Source organism: Carettochelys insculpta, chromosome 1, assembly GCF_033958435.1.
Source record: "Carettochelys insculpta isolate YL-2023 chromosome 1, ASM3395843v1, whole genome shotgun sequence".
Lineage (NCBI taxonomy): Eukaryota > Metazoa > Chordata > Testudines > Carettochelyidae > Carettochelys > Carettochelys insculpta.
The window spans coordinates 294151848-294175666 of NC_134137.1; the positions used below are offsets into that span (position 1 = coordinate 294151848).

General features: G+C 43.2%; 1 protein-coding gene across 1 annotated transcript in view; it reads right to left on the minus strand.

Annotated features, from left to right (window-relative positions):
* Positions 1-2657, minus strand: part of PLEKHG7 (pleckstrin homology and RhoGEF domain containing G7) — a 32322-nt gene extending 29665 nt beyond the window's left edge. The window contains 1 exon segment of the mRNA XM_075003252.1: positions 2583-2657. Within this exon segment, the coding sequence (XP_074859353.1) occupies positions 2583-2657 (75 nt within the window).
* Positions 2658-23819: the final 21162 nt, after the last annotated feature.

A 23819-nucleotide genomic window follows, 5' to 3' on the forward strand; every position in this document is an offset into this window, starting at 1 on the left:
AACGTCCCACAAGTGGTGGGCACCTGCTGTGTCCTCCACAACATTGTGGAGGGAAAGGGGGATGCCTACATCCAGGGGTGGGCAGCTGAGGCCACTGTGGGGTTTGAGCTGCTGGCCGCTGTCACCAGCCGCCAGGTGAACTGCAACAGTGTCTGGAGCTGGGAAGCTCTTTGCATAAGTCTCGCCACAGGGCCGCATTGACCCCCCGCCACCGATGCCCACCCCTCATGGTCCCCTCCACACATCCACCCCCCCTCACCATGTGCACCACTACCACCACCGCACCCATGCCTCCCCTGTCCATGGGACCAGAAGACACAGGCAATGGTGCACAATAAAAACCTTTATTAACAATAACCATAAAAAATAATGGTATTAAATGTGCAACTATTTATGATGTGGGTGGGGGGACATCCCTGTATGCTGCAGGGCAGGGGAGACCTAAACTTGAAGGAGAGTGGAGAGGGGCCAGAACTGGGAGAGGGGGGTTCGGGGGCCTGAACTTGGAGGAGGCTGGGGAGGGGGCCAGAACTGGGAGGGTCACTCGGGCAGGGGGTTGTGGGCCAAGATCCCTGCTGGCTCCGGGATCCCCTTTCCTACCCTGCCCAGGAGTGAGTGCCAGGGTGGGGCTGGGATGGGGCAGGGAGCACCAGAAGGTAGGGCAGGGTGGGATGGCAGAGGGGACATCAGTGTGGGGTGGGGTGGAGGACTCTGTTGGGGGTGTGCGGTGGGGAGGGGACCCTGGGGGGGAACTTTCTTGGGGGGGCCCTGGGGGGGCTCAGGGGGTGGGACAGCTGGGGGGGGTGGGGTGTGGAGGGCCAGGAGCTGGGCCACATTGCCCATGTGCTCCTGCAAAGTCCCATGGATGGCGTCCAGGTGGGACATGAGCTGGTCCCAGGCCTCCCTCTGCCACCCCAGGTCAGTTTCCTGCAGCCGGAGGCAGCACTCCATGAGCTCTGCCTGGGGGAGGTTGGCAGGGTCATCCCCCATGTGCTGCTGCGGCCTCTGTCTGCGCACCTGGTATATTGCTGCTGCTGGAGGTGCCTGGCCCCTGTCCGAAGCCTCCAGGGGGCTCTTAGGGACCACCAAAGCTGATGGACTGTGTGGGCCCTCGCTTGCTGCACTTGGAAGGAGTGATGGATAGCACGTCAGTCTCTGAGCAGGACCTTGTCCCCCATTCTCCTCCCTGGGACTCTGTCCCCCTGAGGCCCCGCCTCCCTGACCTCCCCGCTAGGGCTTGGCCATGGTGGGCATGGCATCCCTGTGTCATAAAGAGCACACAGGGCTTCCCTCCCAGGTGGACCCATCCCCGGGTGTGGGCTGGCCCGCGGATGTCCCACTGGGCAACTGGGTGCTGGATAGAACTGTCCACAGGTCTGGGTGCAGGCAGGTGCAGAGACATGTTTGGGGCTGTGGCCAGCCAGGGTGTCTGGCCTGGGCCTCTGGGCCTGTGCCTGGTCCACTGGCAGGGGTGCCACCCCCACCCTGCCCTCTGGGGTGCTGGTCCTGCTGTGCACTTACTGGGGGGGACCTCGATGATTTCTGGGGATGCCTGGCTCCCCATGGCCTGGCCGGATGACTGCGAGGGGACGTCGATGATGAGGTCGCCCTCCTTGCTGGACCAGTCCCGGGTGGTGTCTGCCCTCTGGCTGGGGTTGGCTCATCCTGGCTTCTCCAGCTCTGGCTGGTCTGCTGAGCTGTCCAGGACTGCTGTGGGTGGGGAGCTGTCCCAGGGCCCCAGAATGTGGTGTAGCTCCCAATGGTAGGGGCAGGTGGAGGAGCCTGCCTCTGAGTGCCCAGCCTCATCCCAGACCTGGGCATAGCCCTGCTGGAGCTCCTTTACTCTGCTCCGGACTTGCTCTGGGGTCCGCTCCAGGTGGCCTTGGCTGGTCAGTCCCTGGGCCAGGCGGGCAAAGGCAGCGGCGTTCCTTCGCTTAACCCCCATCTCCCGGAGGACCTCCTCTTCTTCCCAGAGGTCCAGGAGGTCTTGGAGTTTACGGTCTGTCCAGGAGGGGCCCCTTCTCTTTTTTTCTGGGATGGACCCCTGGGAGCCCTGTGGGGGTCTGAGGGGGGGCTCTGGGACTCCGGAGACTGCCGAGCGCTGGCCATGTGCCTGTTGCTGTCATCAAGGGGTGGCTGAGCAGGGATGCTGCTGGAAGCTTGTGCTTTCACAGCTTGCCTGGTCTCAGCTTCCTGCCACGGGGTTTCTGGGTCTGTGCGGCTTTAAGAGCGGCTGGATGCGTGGGTCATAGAGCTCCGCTTGGTGGGGCAGGGCATCTCCGTGCTCCGGCTGGGTGCCGTCATGGAGGACTCCTCTTTCGAAAGAGCAGGCCATGGAGCATCTACATGTGCCTTCTTTCGACATTGTTTTTCGACGAGTGGCTCACTTCCCATACGGGATCGGGCTCCAGCTTTCAATGTCTGGGCTGCATTCCTTCGATTTCAAATAGAAAGAGTGCATGGCACGTGTAGACACTCCCTTCATTATTTTGAAAAAGGCCTGGTCTTTTTGAATACTGTGCATGTGTAGACACACCCTAACAGAGAAGACTGTTAGTGCAATGTATTGAGCATTTCAATACCTTAAAACTGTGAACCTCATATCCTGTGCAGTCTGTGATCATAACGGTTGAAAGACCATTTTCCAGATCAGACATTTGCTTTTGTTGTCTTTACTCTGTTTTAAGATAAATTCTACACGTTATAAGTTAAAGTGGTAAAGTAATATGGCTATTAACATTAGCAATTTTATTGACGCTGCACAGACCTCACCGTGTTTGGTTTCTTTGCCAACCCATGTACCCATATTCAGTGAAAGGCACATGGATGAAATGCTGTCATTTGTGTCTACATATTGGGTATGGATAGACGCCATCGTCAAGGTTGCCCCTGGCGCAATGAGATTGAGTTGTACAGCATGGTGATCTTTGACTGTTGGTAACCTAGAATATGACCAATGATAATCAGCCATTCTCAAAACCCCTGTAGGAATCAACTGTTTGTTTTGCTCATGCAAAAATCAGATGTATGACTAGGAAACAAGGGTTAACATTGTTTCAAAATATTTTCATATTGACCTCTTCATCTGGTTTAAACCACACATTTAAAGTGACATGGTCTGGTCAAATTTTTCATAACATTTATGATTTTTTTTTTTGGTTAAAACTAAGATTCTATTACACTGAAAGATTTTTTAATGAAAATCGAATAAAAAATCTATGTTTTTAAAAACAAACATAGTTTGCAGCATTTGCACACCAAACTTCACAGCATTATGCTTAGTGTCAAAAACATTTGTTAGAAATCCAAAGTGAATATTGGGTGTATTTTTTGCTTTCAGAGACCATTTGAGGGCTTGCACTTTATTAACACAAATACTCTTAAAAATGAATTTTTAAGACAAATGCTGGAATATTGACCAAAAGCAAATTTTGTAATATGCATTTCTTTTTAATATTTGAAATTCTCAATTTGATCTATGATGGTTAGTTCAAAAAGACTTTCTATCAGAAAGCAGAAACAGCACTAATGTTTACATCCACAAATAATGCCCATGAACTCACTTTTGAGTGAACTTCAAAATTATTAACAAATGTTCCAAGCCATTTGAATAGCTTGTTAGCAGTTTGTTACAAACTTAAAGTATCTGAAGTTCAGAATTCTCAGTTTCAGGTCCCAATCCATGAAAACGTTTGTACATGCTTAAACTTCATCATGCAAGCAGTCCCAGTGAAGAAAGAGCCAAAATCAGTGGTGAGGTCCTGGCAATCTAAAACCAAAATAATTCTTTAAAGACATAAATAATTGGCTACATTAACATATGAAGAATTTATTTACTGTTAGATGATGTAAAGATAAACAAAAGTAAAGAGCTGATCTAGAAAATTAGCTTTCAAAATCACAGAATGAACAGATAGCCATGATATGTTTTTTACTAAGGTTTTGAACTAGACTACTTATTTATATTAAGCTATGCCTGTGTTTCTATATACATGCAGCCTACATCTACATGAAAGGTTTTTGTCGGAAAAACCCATGGAGCATCTACACCCAAATGCACCTTATCAATAGACTGTCAACAACACCCAGCACATCCGCCAACAGCGCTGTGCCTCCCTGTGTGCAGGAATAAAGCCTTTGTTGACAGTTCTCTGCCAACAAAAAGCTGTGTAGATGCTCCAGGGCCCTCTTTCAAGAGACAGGGCTTCTAGTTCCCTGAGCAGCCCTGTTTGCTGAGCTTCTGGCTGGCCATTCTGTCAAGGAAGTGGACAGGCCACTCTGTCAATGGAGTGGATTGCTCTTCTGATCTGCTTGTTTGTGTGGACGTGATCTGTCGATAGAAGTTTGGCCTGAAGATCTCTTCCAACAGTAACTTCTGTTGAGAAATCGCTATAGTGTAGATGTAGCCACAGAGTTTGCAGGCTCAGCACCTATGACAGTAAGGATTTTGAAGTTAAAATGGCTAATGATTGCAATAAACTCTCCTGATTGGAGATGGAAACATTTATCAAGAAATCTGGGAGCAGTTTTGAATGACAAATACAAATGAGAATTTTGCCAATAGAAAAAGACATGCCATGTCAACGACTCACTCATCCTTTATTTGGTTAGTACATGAGAATAGTAAGGTAAAACTGTCAGACTAAAAGTGACGTGCTCCTCTCTTTCCGTTGTCCTAGCTACCATGAAACCAATGAGTTAAAACACTCCTAAGCAGATGTCAATTAAATTTAAAGTATTTAAAGGCTAATACTTTAGTTGCGGTTCTTAACCTAGAAAATGAATCAACACAGGGTTTTTGTTTGATTACTAACTTGTCTGTTCAAATAAAGCATCAACCATTATCTATGGAGTATAATGGACAGGTAAGTACATTTACAGTGTATGTATGATTTAATAATCAATATGGCAGATTTCTATAGTGTTTTTACTGTTCTGAGGGAGCTGACATGTTAGAAGCCTCATTAGCTACTGTCATAGCATAGGAATCTGAGTTTTGGTGTCAACCACCTACTGTGGAATTACTAACGAGAATAATTTATAGACCATTTATTCCCATCCAAAACCAGAGAAAATGAATGTTGTGGTAACTGTTGAATTACTGTAAGTGAAACAATAGGACAATGACCTGATATAAACCAGGACACAGAAATTGTATCTCCCAGGGGAAAACCTTTTCATACCTTAATCATTTAAGTGAGTGCATGTGCACATACCAAAACAAACAAAATATGGGATCTGCATATTTATCCTGGTTTATTCGTGCAAACTGTATATGCAGATATATTTATTCTAATCTGTTTGGTAGCATCTGGTGGAGTAGCTTCAGGAACAAATTTTTATTCATCATTGGTAATCTGGGCTGGGAGAATGCGTGGGAAGCTTTTCAACTGGATCATCACTGATTTATTTGTTTATTGACAAAAAACACTGTGAAAATTGTGTGCAGTCATTTCATTGTTTTATCTTAATTTCTTCAATTTATTAATTTCAGTGGGATTTACACACATGCATAATTGCTTTGCTGGGCTGAGGCCTGAACTGACAAACAGGAATGTTTGTGCTCCTGCAGGGAGACCAAAGCAAGAACAAAGTGCAGCTGTGACTCAAGCTCTAGGTCAGATTCTATCCTATGTGTAAGTAAATAGTAATAAAAAAAGATGGTGAAAAGTTCTCTTCTGCCACAGAGGGCAGAACCAGAGGGAATAGGTTCAAACTACAGCCTAGCAGGTTTCAATCAAATCTCAAGGAAAACCCTTCCTAACTCTAAGAACAGTAGGACAATGGTACAGATTGCCTCAGGAAGCTATGCAAGCTCCTTCACTGGAGGCTTATAAAGGAGGCTGAATAGCCCTTGGATGGTTAAGACAACAATCCTGCATCTTAGAGGTTAGTCTTGATGACCCTTGCAGTCCCTTCTGAGCCTGCGATTCTGTGTGAGTGTATGGGTTTGTTTGCATACATAGCTTGCAGGGTCAGGGCCTGTTAAATGTTTCAAGGAAAATTATCTTAAGGGCATTACTGAAGGAAGCACAGGTGCCCACTTTTAGTTTTCCCAGGGTTGCTCCACTGCCACTTCACCTCACCTCAGTTCAGCTGCTCCCCCTTCTTTGAGTTTCTGCCTCCATCATCCCCCTCTTTCTGTCCCTGCTTTGCCCCTTCCCATTTCATACCCTGTCCTCACTCTGCTTCTCATCACCTCTGCTCATTCCCCTCCCCTAGCACCTCTCCTCAGTCACAATGGGAGGGAGGCACAGGGGGGATTGATTGGTGGGCCTTTGGAACAGCTGATTGACAGGTGGTTGGTCTGCGTTGAGCACTCAGAGGGTCAGTGCCTATGGCAGTGAGTCAGAACAGATCCGTAAACGCTGGTGCAGCACACACCACCGGCTAAACATAACAAATACCTTACAAAATATATTGCCTGTTAAAGCTTTATATACTGACCATGGAAATCAAATTTAAATAGGAAGTAAAGTAAAAAATTAGGGAAAGGCCATTTCATTCTCAAATCACCCCTTTTCCACATTTTAAGGTGTATTTTAACATATAATTCAAAGAAGGTGTTGAAGCTACTGTCCTTATACATATGAATTGCCACAAGTTTTTTTTTTTTTTTCATACAAATAAGAGAGTGGGTTTGACCCCCTATTTGTAACACATAGCCCCCATTTTTAACTTATCAGGATTATACGCTGCTACATACTGTGTAAGACTAGAAGGGACCATTAAGAACATCTAGTCTGACCTCCTGCATAAAGTAGGCCAGAGGATTTCACCTTGCAAATATATGATCTGTGAAATTCTTGTGGTAAACTATTACTTTAACTTTTCTGAGCCATCAGCCTAGCTATATTGGTACTTACGGCCCTGATCACTGTACTTGTTCAGCACCTAAACAAGCAGTAGGTTAATTTTAATCCTGAAAGTTGAGGAACTCATTTTAAACATCTTCGTTTTCCTCAGACCATAATTTTGATTTTGTGACTAATTGTTTTTCAGAATGATTGAGTTCAATAAATAAAATAAAAATGACCTAATTGTGCAAATGCAGGTGATGAATTTTCAAATGACCCTATGCGTCTCTCAGGTAAAAGCATCAGGTTCCTTCATGAGAAATTCACATGTTATTTTATTCAGAAATACTTGAGAAATATTTATATGCAGAAATGGGGCAGGAACAAGGTCTGAGCTAGCGGATTGCATTGCAAGAGTGGGCCCATAGAGACCAAAACCATCTCAGTGTTAGTCTGGCCTTGTTCTCAGCAGGACTTTTCACTATTGGTAAATAGGATTTCAGTACATCAAGTTTGTTTCACCGCAGCACGTTTTGCTTCAGTTAACACCATTGACAAAGTGATCTGGACACCAATTCAGTAAGCTACTTAAACTGGCACTTAATTTTAAGCAAGCCTGGGCCTCAATCAGTGGGCTCCTGTCCCCCGCCCTCAGACAGTCACGAGCTCCCCCTCCACCCAAGGAACCTCAGAGTGCCAACCTTCAACCAGAAGACCCCCTGGTGGATCACAACCCCATCCCCCATTTGCCTGGAGGTGCCCTTCCCACCCTCCTTCCACTCTCTGCCCCCCAGTGTTTCTCAGCCCAGCCCGGCTTTCTCCTCTGTTCCCCCAGCAACTCCCTGCCACGCTCTGCCACTTCACCTCTCTGCCCGCCAGCATTCCTGTGCCACCCACTCCTGCTTGGCACTTTTCTCCCAGCCATCCCTGCCTACCTCTGCCCTCACCCTTCTGCTCGCTTCCCTTCCCACACCGTTTCCTCTGCCCTCCCTAAGCCATCCTGTGCTTGGCGCTACCCAGAGCTCGGTCCCTTCTTCTCTTTCCAGGCTGGCTCCCTCCTCCATTCCCATCTGGCTTGCCCCTCCCCACTCATACAGTTACAACCTCCAGGGCTCCCCTCCCACCCTTCAGCTCTGCTGATCCCAGCTCCAGGGCTCCCTGCAGTCCTACCACACGGCTGCAGCAGCACTATTTAAGGCACTAAACTGGTATCAAGCACTATATAGTGCTCCTCATCCAGTCAACATGCACTAAATTTAGTGACTTTCACCTAGGTGAGAATGACTAAAGCTGGTCGACTTTCACCATATAGTGCTCACTGCCTGAAAAATGAACTCAGACAGAGCATGCAACAGATGCATAGGAAAAGCCATGGAAGGTATGAAATTTTCATTTCACCACCAATGGTAGAGGAGCAGGTGATCCTGAACAGTTGGCCACCTACATTTTAAAAGCAAATGTATGTATTCGAAATGATCACTCTTACAGTTACTCTGTTATCCATTACTTCAACTTCTTAATCAGGTCCCACCCCTTCCAAATATGACAAGACACTACAGGTAAGCTGCACTATACAGAGCTTCCTGATTGCAGGCACCTGGCACTATATAGTGCTTCTTACCTGGGCACAAATCACTATGGAGCCAGCTGCACCTGGGTAGTCTTCACTGTATAGTTCATCATGCCTGTTCAGTGAGGATGCTAAAGTTAGGTGCAGCGACTAAAGCCATAAAATGCAGGCAAAAGAAAAACCACAAAGAAAAATGTAAAACACAAAGAAGTGACTGTTCACCGTCATCATTAGATTTATTTCATGGGATAATGCAGAAAAAAAGAGAGGAGATTAAATACTGGTAACACACTGCACTACATAGCGCCTCATGGCTGAAGGTACCCAGCACTATAGAATGCAGCTCACCTGGGCACAAATCACTAGATAGGCAGCAGTACCTAGGTAGCTTTCACCATATAGTTTGTCATGCCTTTTTCAGTGAGAATCAATAAAGTTATAGAGAAAAATATACAACACAAAGAAATGACTGTTCACACACTTCATTTTCATTTATTTCACAGGAAAATCCAGAAAAATAGAGGAGATTAAATACTGGTAACACCCAGCACCCGGTTAAAATGAGTCCCAGAATTGTATATATAAGCTCAGTCACAAGGCACTATATAGTGTAGCTTACCTATAGTGCTCTGTGGCTGCCACAGGCCTGTGACCCAGGCAAGGAAACAGCAGCAGGGGTAGCAGCATGAGCCCCAAGCCCTCTAAAGTACACTGGGGCCTTATGCAACAGTCTCCCTTGTCCCTGCTCTGTTGCGAGGGGGGTGACTTTGAGTGATCCCATTGATAACTTCTTGGCCTGAATGACATGTGACCATAGGAAAGTGAAGAACTTTACAAGATTAAAAAGGAATTGGTTAGTTATGTGGATATCTATCATTGTTAAAGTTTTGTTGGCTTTAATTATCATCTGATTTATGTCTATGAGAGATCATGAGGAAGCTATGTAGCTATGTAGGGGGCAAGTTATCCTACAGATCATCTGGCTGAATTGGTATATTTAAATGTCACCTCCCCTCTTGTCTTTCTGCAGCAATAGTAAAATGAACAACCAAGTTAGCCTTTCACAGCAATAATGTCTGTGAAACTATCACACAAAAAATTATATTGCGAAATACTCACAGCTCCTCTTCTGGTGAATGGCCCCATTAGTTTTTTTTTTTCTGGACTCTGCTGGATGAAATGAAAACAAATACCTTATTGTGTGAGAAAATAAAAGGAAGCTAATTAATATTATTTTGTGGCTCTTGTTTTGTAGGAGACAAAATTCTTAAGGAGAAGAAATAATTTATACTTAACTACAATTTAACTGCTGTTCTCAGGCAGTTTGAAACAGAGAGCTACACACTGAAGGCGTCTGGATCAGGCTTTTAGCTCAGCAGTGATGAGCACCAATGACTGGATTTTCAGAGTTGATGAGAGCTCATATCGTCATTGTCAAGGTGAGCGGCAGGTGCTCAGCACTGCTCAAAACCCAGCTATATGTTTGCAAGTTAATTTCTTACTATGACCTAGTCAGTTAGATGTCACTTTAGTTCTTAAAAATTACAGTAATCAGCTTTCAAGAACACTCGGTGTAGCTTCTTATTAGGTGCATCCAAGGGTTGGTTTACATAAATAAGTTTACTAGCATAATTATACCATTATCAACATGCTGGTATAACTTCTCATGTGCATTCCACATTAATTATATTGGTATAGTTAACAGTAAATTTCCCTTTGTAAACAAATGCTAATAACTTAATGCTTGATTCATGAAAGCACGTGTTTAAGTATTATTGTATTAAAAATTAAAGTTCAAACCCACATCTTTAGATCATATTTTATACAACTGTCTACTGAGTTGCTAAAAAACCACTACCCCCCACAGGCCTGTGTATCATTTGGTATCCCTTCACGACACACTATACATAGCCTAATTCCTGACCTTTTTAATGGTTGAAGAACCTACAGCATCCAGATAATTATAGATTACGAGCTTTTATATGTTGCCACTTAAGTCAATGTAATTTAAGTCACTCAGGACTGTGAAAAAGCCATCTCCTACATTGATGTGAAATTATATCAACCTAAGTCTTGTCCATACCTGGGCTAATTTGTCAGCAGGTGCTTTTCTGTTGGCATAACTTCTGCCTGTCATCAAGGTTAAGTAATTATGCTGATGGGAGAGTGTTCTCCTGTTGAGATTAAGTGTCTTCACCAGATGTGGTGCAGCTGCACAGAAGTAGCACAGTAGTGTAGACTAATCCTAGGGAAAAAAAAGTCTACATTCACCTAGGCTTGAAAAGAAGCTGTGAAGTATCAAGCCAAAGGAAAGTTATTATTCCACTGACAGCTATAGTTTGACTCACCTTATTTATTTCATAGAATTACTTTGGGGGAAGTGGCCCACATTATAAACTAATGATGATGCTAAACACAGGCATTATTGTACGCAGACTTCACTGAGCACATGAATTATACAATAGATCAGCAAAGGTTGAAAATAGTAAATCCACAAGGAATTTTTATATTGACAAATACCAGTTTTAATTCTGAATGCTTGAATCCTGAGGGCTGTTGGTTTATGCCCCAAGTACAATTTAACTTAAAAATATATTTACGCATGGTTTAAAATAATCATAACCCACCCTGTAGTTGACCTGCTATTTGCAACAATGGTGAGCCTTGTAGGTAGCCAGTCCTCAAGTCCAGACAAGCTTACCACAACAGAGCTACGTCTGCGTTCTGCTGATCTACATGAGCTACCAGAGAGAGAACGTTGCTTGAAATCTGATACAAAGTATGTCATACGAAGCTGTAATCCTCTATGAAAGATAATTCTGTGTATATACATGTGTTGTCTTTGTAGCTGAAGTTTTGACTATTTACGAGGTAGTCCTGTTAGTCTGTATCTTCACAAAACAAAGCAAGCAGTCCTGTAGCATTTTAAAAATTAGCAGTATTATTTATTTGGTGATAATCTTTCATGGGACAGACCCATTTCTCCAGATCTGGAGAATACTCATCTGAAGAAGTGGGTCTGTCCCGCAAAAACTCATCACCTAATAAATAACAGTGTTAGCCTTTAAGGTGCTATAGGACTGCTTTTTACATTTGCTATGTAGTCTCTCAAACATGTTGTATTCCAGATTCACACCTCCCAGACAGATTTTCATCAGCATTAGTCAGCCTACTTGATAGCCCATTAAGGAGAATCAACTATTCCAGGAACTCGCCTGAAAACTTCTCCAGGAGCTTGTTCTCAGGGAATTCCTCGTGACTCACCAGAACACATAAGGACATGTGATTTAAGAAACCATCTTTTACCAATATCAGAGGGTACCCGTGTTAGTCTGTATCCACAAAAACAATGAGAAGTCCTGTGGCACCCTACAGACTAACAGATTTACTGGAGCATAAACTTTCATGGGCAAAGACCCACTTCGTCAGATGCATCTTGCCAACTTCTCCTTGAAACAAACCCCGTTGCCAGCTCTGGCCACAGATTTACTCCAGAGACAGCATCACTGGATCAAATCATGTCAGTTACATGATCGGGGCTCATATTACTGCGCCATCGCTAATGTTATATAAGCCATCATGTGCCAACAATGCCCCTCTGCTATGTATGTTGGATGGACTGGACAATCACTTCACCAAACAATGAATGGACACAAATCAGAGATTAGGAATCTGAATACACACAAACCTGCCAGAGAGCATTTCAACAGGGTAGGCCACAGTATTAAAGACCTGAGAATCTGTGTCCTACAATGAAGAGACTTTAACATCAGATTCCAGAAGAAGACATCTGAACTTGAATTTATTCTCAAATTCGACACTCTTTGCCTTAACCTTAACAGAGAGAGCAATTACCTTACGCATTACAAGGACAGCTGCCCCATCTTTGATCTTCATAGTGATCTCCGGCAAGTCACTTAATAGACACTTGCAGTCAGTAGTTTCCTCCCTACCCTTCACCCCCACCTCCTAGTTGATTTGTCATTTTTCATTTAATTTTTTTGTTGTTTTCTAGCTCTTTGATATTTTTTCATCATGTCAGTTCATTTTCAGCACTATTTCCAGATCTGAACAAGTGGGTCTGCCCCACAAAAGCTCATCACCTAGTAAATTATTTTGTTAGTCTTTAAAGTGCTACAGGGCTGCTTTTTTGTTTTGAAAACCAGGTACTCTTTAAGAAGAGGCCCCAGTGCAAATTTCTGACCTCTATGCTTTGTGCTACAAAGTTTTTTTTAAATCATTATTTGTATTTACTCTGTGGTGACATGGTCGGGTTTTATGTAACTGGAACTGGTAAAGTCAATGGACTTCAATAAAACTCAGTGAAGTTGGACTAGGAATATATTCCCATCTATGGATTTAAATGCTCAGTAAGGACCAGTGATTGTTGGGTGCCCCAGTTGAAATGCCTTAAAGTGACCTGATGTTCAGAGGGGGTAAACAGCACTTTCTAATAATAACTAGTCTCTTCTGAAAATTAAAAATTCATAATCGTTAGTGGAAAAAGGTGTCTTGCCTATTTAAAGCTCTCAGGAGCAAAGTCTCATTATAACATACATGACTGCAAGTTAGAATGCATGTACTATAAATATACCTATGTCCTCTTAAAGCCACATGGAGAAAATATGCCTAGTTGAAATTCTAGGGTCTTTTCAATATCTGTTTCCTTGTCTGAACTTTGAAGTCTACTCTTTCCACAAGCATTCTTTTCATGTTTCATGCGCACCTATATTAGACATGCCAGTGTGTCCTAATAAAGAAACAGACACATTGATACATATGCATACATACATACATAGCCCTGCATGTGCAGCTGCAAAACAGCTCACCCTAAAAAAAAACAAACGTTGAAATTGAAGTTCATGCATTTTGGAAACTGATTGGTACAAAGTTAGTTCATGCAGGGGCTTCTGTGATTTAAGATGACTAGGGAAATCTAAAAATTTTCAATGGTTCTTAAATTCACCATTCTACCTCTGCTGGAAGGCTGTGTGTGTATTCTCCTCATTAATATGGTTGGCTGTGGCTTATATGTGATAAATGTATTGTTCTCCAGAATCTGCCTCAGCTTTTCAAGGTAGGACTGCCTGTTCATGCATTATTGCATGTGATGCTTCCTTTGACAATGTATTGTGAATCTAAGGTATTTTGTTCAGTGTTCAGATACAACAGTGGGGCACTGGAGCTGTGTCTGTAAGAGATATGGACTCTTGCTTCTCATGATCATGCCCCTACAGCAATTTTTCTCCATGGGATTTTTCATATTTTCTTAAAAGGCAGTATCATTTGTAGTGCAGACAAATTGAAGATGGATATCAGAAAAGGTGCTTTAAGGTTTCCGGAGTGAAAAAGAGCTTTATCAACTCAGAGGCCACCATTGACCAAAGTACACAGGCAAGTGCTTATCATTATTTTCAATGACACTATTATTTTCAATGGCCAGAGTCCATATCATGGGCCTGGGATTCAGGGCAGCCCAGCCTAATGGCCAGAGTCCAAGGAGGCTGGGGGCTACAGCCCTGGTAGGGGAGGTCAGGCCCAACCTACTCCACCAGGCCCTAACCCCAGGCCCTGGCAGTGGGGAAAGGATCCACCACTCACCCAGCAGGGAATTCCACCACAACACACTGAGCTTACCTAGGAGGAGGAAACCACTTGAACACCCTCCCCAGGTCACTTCTTGCCAGTTTTGGAACTGCTGTGATCCACATAGTTGCAGGATCCTCAGAGTCCTTAGGCTCCATTGCACCACTCTCCCTCTGTGGCTCCACCAGTTCTGGAGGCTCCTTACAGTCTCTCAGGTCTCCAGCTCCCACTGTTTCGGTCACCTCTGGAGTCCATTTGCAAGTGCTTCTCTCAAACATCCAGCCCTTCCTGAGCTGAGCTGCTCCCTTTGATACTGTTCCAGCACTTGGCACATGCCCAATCTAGATGGAGGGGTGGGACCTCCTCTGCCCGTAGGGTTTTAACACCTTCTGTCTCAGTGCAGTGTATGCATACATACTTGTTGTTTCATGGTGTCATAAAGCCCTCTTGAGGATGCTCCAGGTATCCCACAGGAAGTAGGCTAGACAAGGGCTAAGGGTCAGATGCTCTCAACCATTTTGTTGAGGACTCATATGTGAAGGTTTATGACCTGTTGCGACTCAGTAAATAGTGTGGAGGTGGAGGCTCTGGGGCTGAGGCATAAGGAAGCATTTTTGACTTAGGGTGAACAAACATATTTGCACCCCTAGCAGAGGTGATGTGGGGGAGGCATGGCGGGGGTGAAATCATAGAAAACTCATTGGGTTGATACCCTGGTGTGCTGATCATGCCACTGACACCCACATTTCTGACTTCTGAGGCTCCCCACCACCCTATCCTGCTGAGCCAGATCCTCTGGTCTCCCCCAAGTAAGGCAGAGAGTTGGGATTGCTGCCCCCTGCAGAGTGTCACAGACACTGAACCAGGAGGGCTCAGCACCTAGGAAGCCAACCCCCCAAGTGAGACTGAAACCCCAAACAAACCCATCTGACCCAGTGTGACAGTTGCACTTAGAGAAAGCTCATAAGGTCAGCCCTCCATATTAATGTAAGAGAGAGATGCACAGTGGTTACTCCCCCCCAGGTAACAATTATTTACACTAAAAGGCTACGTCTACACTAGAAGCTTCTGTCGACAGTAACTTCTGTTGACAGAGTTGTGTCAACAGAAACTGTCAGCCGAGTGCATCTATACACAAAAGCAGATCGACAGAACAAACCACTCTGTCGACAGACAGCAGCCAGACTGCCCTGCCCTCTGTCCACAGAACTGCTGAATGGAAGCTGAGCAAACAGGGCTGTCCAGCGAACCGGAAGCCCTCTCTCTTTCCCAACAGAAGTGTCTACGCTGCACATCTGTCAAGCGAACTCTGTTGACAGAGTGTTAGGCCTCAAATTTTTGAGGGATAACCTTATCAAGACAAACATACAGTTCTGTTGAGACTCTGTCGACAGAAGGCTTTATGTGCATAGACTCTCCCTGAGTTACTTTGACAGAAGCCCCCTTCTGTCAACAAAACTCTCTAGTATAGACATAGCCAAAGAGTTTTAAGTAATTATGAGAGATAACATTTAAGTGGTTGCATGTGAAAACTGTCAGATCAAAGTACGCTACCAAATTAAAACGAACAGAAATGTTTAGTTAATTCTAATCCACTATGAAACTTGGTACATGCAAATTCTTGCCCTAAACAGCTGTAAAAGAACTTTATATCAAAGTTGATTTTCACTCTGACTTGGGCCTGTAGCTTCTTCAAGGTTCTGTCTCCTCTTTGGGTGTGCCAAGCAGATCCAAAGGCCAGTTAAATACAAAGGCTACAGCTACACTGTATTCCCCTTTCAGAGGAGGAATGCAAATGAAGGAGATCAAATATGCAAATACAGCACTGATTTACAAATCATCCACCCCATCCACCCCCCTGCATATAAAAGTGCAGCCCTTGACCACTTACCAAAGTCTTAGAGTGGCCCCACAAACCAAAAATTATTGCCCAGCCCTGGATTTAATGGATAAATAAATCCTGACAATGCTATAAAGAATGGCAGATGCTTATGTTCACTCATCAGTGACTTCCTGCTTCATAATGTTAGTAAAACATGTGACAGGGATATCATCCATTATCTACATCTACTTTGCCCTTTCTATATATGCCCATAAAGCACTGATTCATTATCAGCTGGAGAGTGAAGGAAATGAAGTTGTACAATGCCATGAATACAAGTCTGTTCTCAGGAAGTTTATTTGAGTATCAAGATCTGGGTCAGTACATAACTCGTAGAATAATTAGTTAAATGAGGCAAGCTATCTCTGTTTTAAAAAGCAGATGTCACATCATGCTGATAGAGGAGGGAAATGTTTTGCTGAGGTTCTTTAACTAGTTGCCAGATGTGGTTATTAGTGATTGTCTCATAATTAATGCTAAGTCAGCCTCATCTCTGCACTGCTTTCCAATTCCCAGATGTTGCTATGGAGGTATAACCCAGCTGACTACCAGTGCAGTCCTGAGTTGCAAACTTGGGTGCAAAGGTTATGATACTGGAGCCTGGAACATTAGAAAGTACTCAAAAGTGTAAGTTCAGCAAGAAATTAAATTTTGAAAAAAGCATGACAGTAATGCACTGTTGTGGCTGAAACAAATATAGATATAAATCTAAACTCATGTCTCCCACTGCAAATGTCTGTTGAACATGCAAGACTTTAAGGCTCAGTTGGCACAGTCAATTCAATAACAGAAATCAATGGAGCTACTCTGATTTACATGGGCTTAGGATCAGGTTGCAGTCTTTTGTATCACCCAACCATATACAGTGACATATGTACAGTGCAGTCAAGTAACCGTTAATTCAGGGACCATGGTTTTGACCTTCTCAGCACCTGTGCACTGATATTCTTGAGGGCAGCATTAGATTGCCATAGTACATTGCACCAAAGGAAGAGAAGGTAAGTGCTCCAGAAGGAACTGTAGCAAGGTTGCCAGGGACTACTCACCACCAGTGTTCCTTGTAAGCGCAGTACTTAAGTGGCCACCCATGAGAGATTCAGGTGCCACCCAGCTGATTAGCAGAGTGCTCACAGCCACCCCCATGTGTTACTACTGGTGGCGCATATCCCCATATGCCTCAGTGCACATGACAAAATTTATTCTGCTCGTGGATGGCAAAAATTACAGGGAACACTGCACAACACCTCCCTTAGGTGCGACTTACCAGAATTACACCTTATGACATTAACCTGTGGTGTCTGATTTTATTTTGTTTTGTGCTAGAATTAAGCACAAGGTAGGGGCAGGAAATGGAGATGGTATTTTTTTTTCAGTGAAAAGGCAGGTAAAGCTACAGTGGACACAGTAGTTGTCTTTCTGCCACGTGACAATTTTCTTAGCAAAGACTTCCACTAAAATTAAGAAAGCAGCTTGGAAACTATTTCATTAAAAGTGACTTCATTTTGGTACCAACCGTGCTTATGAGCTACTTTATTGACTGTCATCTCATTAGCATACTTGATTAATGCATTTAAAAACATGCCACAAAAGCAACTGAAAGATGAAAACTGCGGATTTAGCCCCAGGATTTACCTCTCAAATATACAACATAGCACTGCAGGTGACCCAGGCACTGATTGGTGCCAACTGGCAGAGGCCATATGAGGTGCCCAGGATGTTACAGCAATCTTCTAGTTTGCACATAGAAGTAATGATTCATCAAAGGGTGACATGAGATCTTTATCAAGAGACAATAGCCCGCGTGTCATCATAATCACTGTGAAATGAATGTATGGATGACATCTAAGTGGTTGTGTCGAGACTGAAAATTATGTTCTTAAGGGAGGAAACCAGGAAGGAACAGGCTCCTTTTAGGCAGAGGATTACAGAAGTTTATCTCTCTGCCTGATCACTGCCCTCTAAATATGTCTATTTCATAGAATCCTAGGCCTGGAAGGGACCTCAGGAGGTCATCTAGTCGAGGCCCCTGCCTAAAGCAGGATCAATCCTAACTAAATCAGCCCAGCCAGGACTTTGTCAAGCCAGGACTTAAAAGCCTTTAGAGATGGAGATTCCCCCACCTTTCTTGGTAACACATTCCAGTGCTTCACCATCCTCCTGGTGAAATAGTTTTTCCTAATATCCAACCTATTAACTTAAGGGCAAAAATGTTGTGAGAGACTGTATCAGAACCTTTGCTAAAGTCAAGGTATATCACTGCCATTGACTTCCCCATGTCCACAGAGCCAGTTACCTCACCATAGAAGCTAACCAGATTGGTCAGGCAGGACTTGCCCTTGGTGAATCCATGCTGACTACTCTTGATCACTTTCCCCTCTTCCAAAAGTGTTCCAAAATGGATTCCTTGAGGATCTCCTCCATGGTTTTTTTGGGGACTGAGGTAAGGCTGACAGGTCTATAATTCCCTGGATTGTCCTTCTTTCCTTTTTTTTAAAGATGGGCACTACATTTGCCTTTTTCCAGTCACCTGAGACCTCTCCCAATCTCCATGAGTTTTCAAAGATAATAGCCAAAGGCTCTGCAATGACATCTGCCAATTCCCTCAGTGCCCTGGAAGGCATTAAATCTGGATCCATGGGTTTGTGTGCATCTAGCTTTTCTAAATAGCTCTTGACCTGTTCTTTCCCCACTGAGAAGTGCTGACCTATCTCCCATAATGCATTACATAGAGACATAGTTGGGGAGCTGACGTTGTTCATGAGGACTGAGGCAAAAAAAGCATTGAGTACTTCAGCCTTTCCCACATCATCTGTCATCAGGTTACCCCCCTCTTCTAGTAACAGTCCCACACCTTCCCTGATAACCCTCTTATTGTTAACATGCCTGTAGAAACCCTTCTTGTTGCCCTTCACATTTCTTGCTAGCTGCATTTCCAGTTGTGCTTTCGCTTTCCGGATTACTCCCCAGCCATATATTTATACTCCTCCTTAGTAATCTGTCCAAGTTTCCACTCCTTATACGCATCCTTTATGAGTTTAAGCTCACCAAGGATTTTCCTGGTAAGCCCAACATGGTTGCCTACCATATTGGTTTTTCTTACTGCACATCGGGATGCTTTGTTCCTGTGCCTTCAGTAAGATTTCTTTAAAATACTGCCAGTTCTCCTGAATTCCTTTCACCTTCATATTAGTTTCCCAGGGGAACCTGTCTATCAGTTATCTCAGGGAGTCAAAGTCTGTTCTTCTGAAATCTAGGATCTGTATTTTACTGCTCACCTTTCTTCTTTTTGTCAAAATCCTGAGATCTAACCTGTCATGATGTTTGCAGCCCAAGTTGTATCCCACTTCTATTTCTCTGACTCTTTCTTCCCTGATTGTGAGCACCAGGTCAAGTTGTGCACCGTCCCAGTCAGTTCCTTAAGCACTTGTACCAGGAAGTTATCCCCAACATTCTCTAAAACTTTCTGGTTTGTCTGTGGGGTGCTGTTTTGGTCTCCCAGCAAACATCTGGGTGATTAAAGCCCCCATGAGAATCAGGGCCTGTGATTTGGAAGCTTTTCTTTGTTGTCTGAAGAAATCCTGGTCTAATTTCATCTACCTGATCTGGTGGTCTACAACAAACACCAACCACAACATCACCTCTATTTGCATAGTTAGCCAGATGTTGATCAACAAACTGCAAAATCTGCAAGTAAGGAATATGAAGGAGAAAATGGCCAGCCGGGGGATCCCATTTACACAATATATTTTTCTGAGATATCTAGGAGTGCAGGCAGACATCTTTCACTGAGAGGCAATCTGACAGTGTGATTTGTCTCATGAATGGAAGCTCAGAGCCAAGCCTGGATATACAATCGTGGAAGGACTTTGGGGGAGCATTGGTCTATAAACACAAGATTAGACCCATCATTTGTCCTAGATTTAGATATAACATTTGGCATTTTTGAGGTTCCTCAGTTTTATGTTTTCAATATTTTGTGATTTGTTGGTGATTACAGTTACCTTAAAACCTTATCAGCATAGTAATTATACATCTTACCTTTTCGGCTCTCATGATAGTTCTGTGTGGCACCACTTTAGTTACAGCTAGAAATTTCTAAATATTTCTAAATGGGACATAAATTCTGCAGTTTTCAAGTATTTTCAGTAAACTACCCATGAGAAGAGACTGAGGGAATTGAGCTTACTTAGTCTTCAGAAGAAAAGATTGAGAGGGATCTGATCTCTGGCTTTGACTACCTGCAAGAGGGTTACAAGGAGGCTGGAGAGAAGCTATTTTCAGTGGTGACAGATGACAGAATGAGCAGACATGATGGTCTCAAGTTGAAGTAGGGGAGGTGTGGGTTGGATATTAGGAAAAACTTTCACTAGGCTGGTAATGAAGGACTAGAATAGGTTGCCTGAGGTGTTAGTGGAAACTTTCATAATAGAGTTTTTTTAAGGCTAGGCTTGACAAAGTCCCGGCTGGTCTGATTAGTTGGGGTTCATCCTGCTTTGAGCAGGGAGTTGGACAAGATGACTCTTCTGTGATACTTCATGGCAGCTGAAAAAATGAAATTATATCATAAGACCCTAGAGGTTAAAAGCTGAGAAAACCAGAGAGGAATGGAAATTTAGTTAGACTCTAAAACATTTAGATTATGTTTGGAGTTAAACAGGAGTTAAACACAATATTTAACAATCACTTTGGAAAAACAAGTCCATTCATTAAAGGTTCAGTACCCCCACACCTACAATTAAGGTATAATGTTTCATAATACACATATTTTAATGCTCCTCCTCTGCAAAGTTAGGGAATATCAGCATTGACAATGCTAACATTTTTAGGTTAAAAACTAGCAGGGAAAAACCTCTTAAAATAAAAGCTCCTCCTTTTATATAATAAAGAAACAAAGAAGGGAACAAACACAATTTCTTAAAGAAAAAAAACTTTGCACATTTCTATTAGAGAAAAACCCCAATCTTTTGAAATAGCCATCAACATTGTCAAAATATTAACAGAAAGCTTCAAGAATGGAATAAGAAGAAATCAAATGTGATTTTTGACAAATGTTAATACAATACAACATAAGAGTAATACAGTATTTACACTAAGATAAATTCATATATGTAAGTTTGGCATCAGTAACTTACTAAAGCACTTATTTTAAGCTGAACATAAACACAACTTCAAAATCTAATGAAGCAGAAAAGAGACAGTATTGCAGCTGAAATAAAAATGTTCTACCAATGTTGGAAGGTTGGCTGAGACACAACTTTGTTTATGGCACTTCCAGTGAATGACTTTTACAGTCAGCAAATGATGCCATCTGCAGTAAGCCACCAGCTTTTCTGTTGCCAGAAAAGCAAAACAAATGTACAGAAGCTGCCAAGATCACATAACACTCACCCTACACATAAAATAATGCATTTTAAAAACTCACTGTTTATTTGTGAAAGTATCTCTTACAATTTTCAACTAAAATAATATGTTGATTTCAATATAAGAAAGCTGTTAAAAACGGCTATACTGGCATTGTGCCTGAAGCTTAAGGGAGAAGAACTCTTGGGTGAAATCCTGGTCCAACTGAAGTGAATAGAAAATGCTCCTATTGAGTTCAAGACAGCCAGCATTCTGTGCTTTGTATTTAAATTTTGTTTACACTGGGTTAGATGTAGAGCACTTCTAAGGTTAGAACCAGGGTATTCAAGAAAGGAAGGAAGGGCTTGTGGTTAAGGAGCTGCATTGTGATATGCATTCAGTTCTTGGTGCTTCTGTGTATATCCTGTGTAATGCTGCTGCCCTTGTTACTTAATCTCTTCATGCTTCAGTTCTCCATTTGCAAGTAGGGATAAAAATGTTTCCTTCTTCCATGCTTTATTTCGCTTGACTATTCAGACTGTAAACTCTTCCGAAAAGGGACAGGCTGCAGTTACACTTAATTATTTAAGGCAGTGGCACTCATTTTTGAAAGGTCTCTATTTATTACAGTAATACAAAAATAATACTGCTATTGGTAGTCAGGTATATTAGAAATAATAAATAATAAGGTCTACATGCTCAGCAGCAAAAGATGTCAGTGGCACTCCACCTGTAAATTATGTTGTCCTTTCCAGTCAGGCTTGTTAGGACCATCCACATCACTGACTAATTAGGACTCACTGGGATTCCTGCCCCTCTGACATTGTTCCTTGCCTGCAGAAAAACTAGAACCTTGATAGTGTCTAGACAGATGTGGTGCATCTACACTTGAATTCCTCTTTCGAAAGATGTATGCAAATGAGGGAAATTGAAAATGCAGATGAGGTGCATAGTTGCATATTTGCCACCTCATTTGCGTATTCTTATTTCAAAATAGCTTCTTTCGAAAGAAGAAAGCCAGTGTAGATGCTACTATTTCGAAAGTAAACCCCATCTTCAAAAGAATCCTTATTCCCATTAAATAAAGGGAAGAAGGAGTATTTCAAAGATGGGGTTTACTTTCGAAAGAGCAGCATCTATACTGGTTTTTGTCTTTCAAAAGAAGCTCTTTTGAAATAAGAATATGCAAATGAGGTGGCAAATATGCAACTATGCACCTCATTTGCATTTTCAATTTCCCTCATTTGCATACCTCTTTCAAAAGAGGGATGCAAGTGTGGACACACCCATGTAGTGGATGCGCACCTTCTCCTCTAGATAGAGCTCAGGGCTGAAACCTAGGGAGGAGAGACTGGGTTCCCCTACAGTTCAACAGCACCCACTGCAGGTGAAGCCGAAGCTCCTGTGGCAAAGGTAAGAGGCATAAGCCTGGAGAGATAGAAAGAATGGGCTATTATGAAGCACTGATGCCCAGGTTAAAACTATGCATTGGGACAGTGAAAAGAATTGTTCATATCTTGTTTTTTCTTAATAAACCAGATTCCAGGCAGAGGGATGTTAGTTGACACACGTGGGCATGTGAGAATTCACGGGGGAGGCAGAGGGGAAAATGAATGATTGGGGTGTAAGGACAGGGGAGACTGACCTTCTGGCAATTGGAAATAAGCTATGAAAGAAACTAGAAGCATAGGGTCTAGCAACAACATAAGCAATAAAATAGACCCCTCTCTTCTTTTTCTGTCTGTCCAAAGCATCTCCAGGAGCTTCATGTTTGTTCTGTGGACAGATCAAACCAACAGCCATAGCTGTCGCTTTTGCATTTTGTCTGCTGCCTTGCTCCCCTTTATCCCACGTCCCAAATTCTAGGTTCCCATTTGGTTTTGATTTAGGACTGTTGTCCACGCTTTCAGAACCAAAGGCAGCAGTAACTTAGTTGCTTAACTCCAGGAAGTGTCAGGAATAAACGAATGAAACCACAGCAATTCTGCCTGATGAAAGATTAATATAAGGATGCATGTTCTTATCTAAAACTACTATTTATTAACTGTAAGCACATACAGAGAGATATGAACAATAAGTTAAGAACATCCCATAAAATTACCTAGAATCTGAGATGGTATGGACTAATTTGCCACAGGCTAGCAAGGACTGGTGGCTTCCATACCAGGCAATCCAAAGTCAGCAAAAAATATCTCAGCATAGCTTCAGAGAACTGCTCCAAAGTACACTTTATTATATAGTCTTTCATAACTCATCTCTAAAAAACACATCGGCCGTGTCTACACTAGCTAAAAACTTCGAAATGGCCATGCAAATGGCCATTTTGAAGTTTACTAATGAAGCGCTGAAATACATATTCAGCGCCTCATTAGCATGCGGGTGGCTGCGGCACTTCGAAATTGATGCAGCTTGCCGCCGCGCGGCTCGTTCAGACAGGGCTCCTTTTCAAAAGGACCCCAGCTACTTCCAAGTCCCCTTATTCCTATGAGCAGATGGGAATAAGGGGACTTCGAAGTAGCCAGGGTCCTTTCAAAAAGGAGCCCTGTCTAGATGAGCTGTGCGGGGGCAAGACGCATCAATTTCGAAGTGCCGCGGCCGCCCGCATGCTAAAGAGGCGCTGAATATGTATTTCAGCGCTTCATTA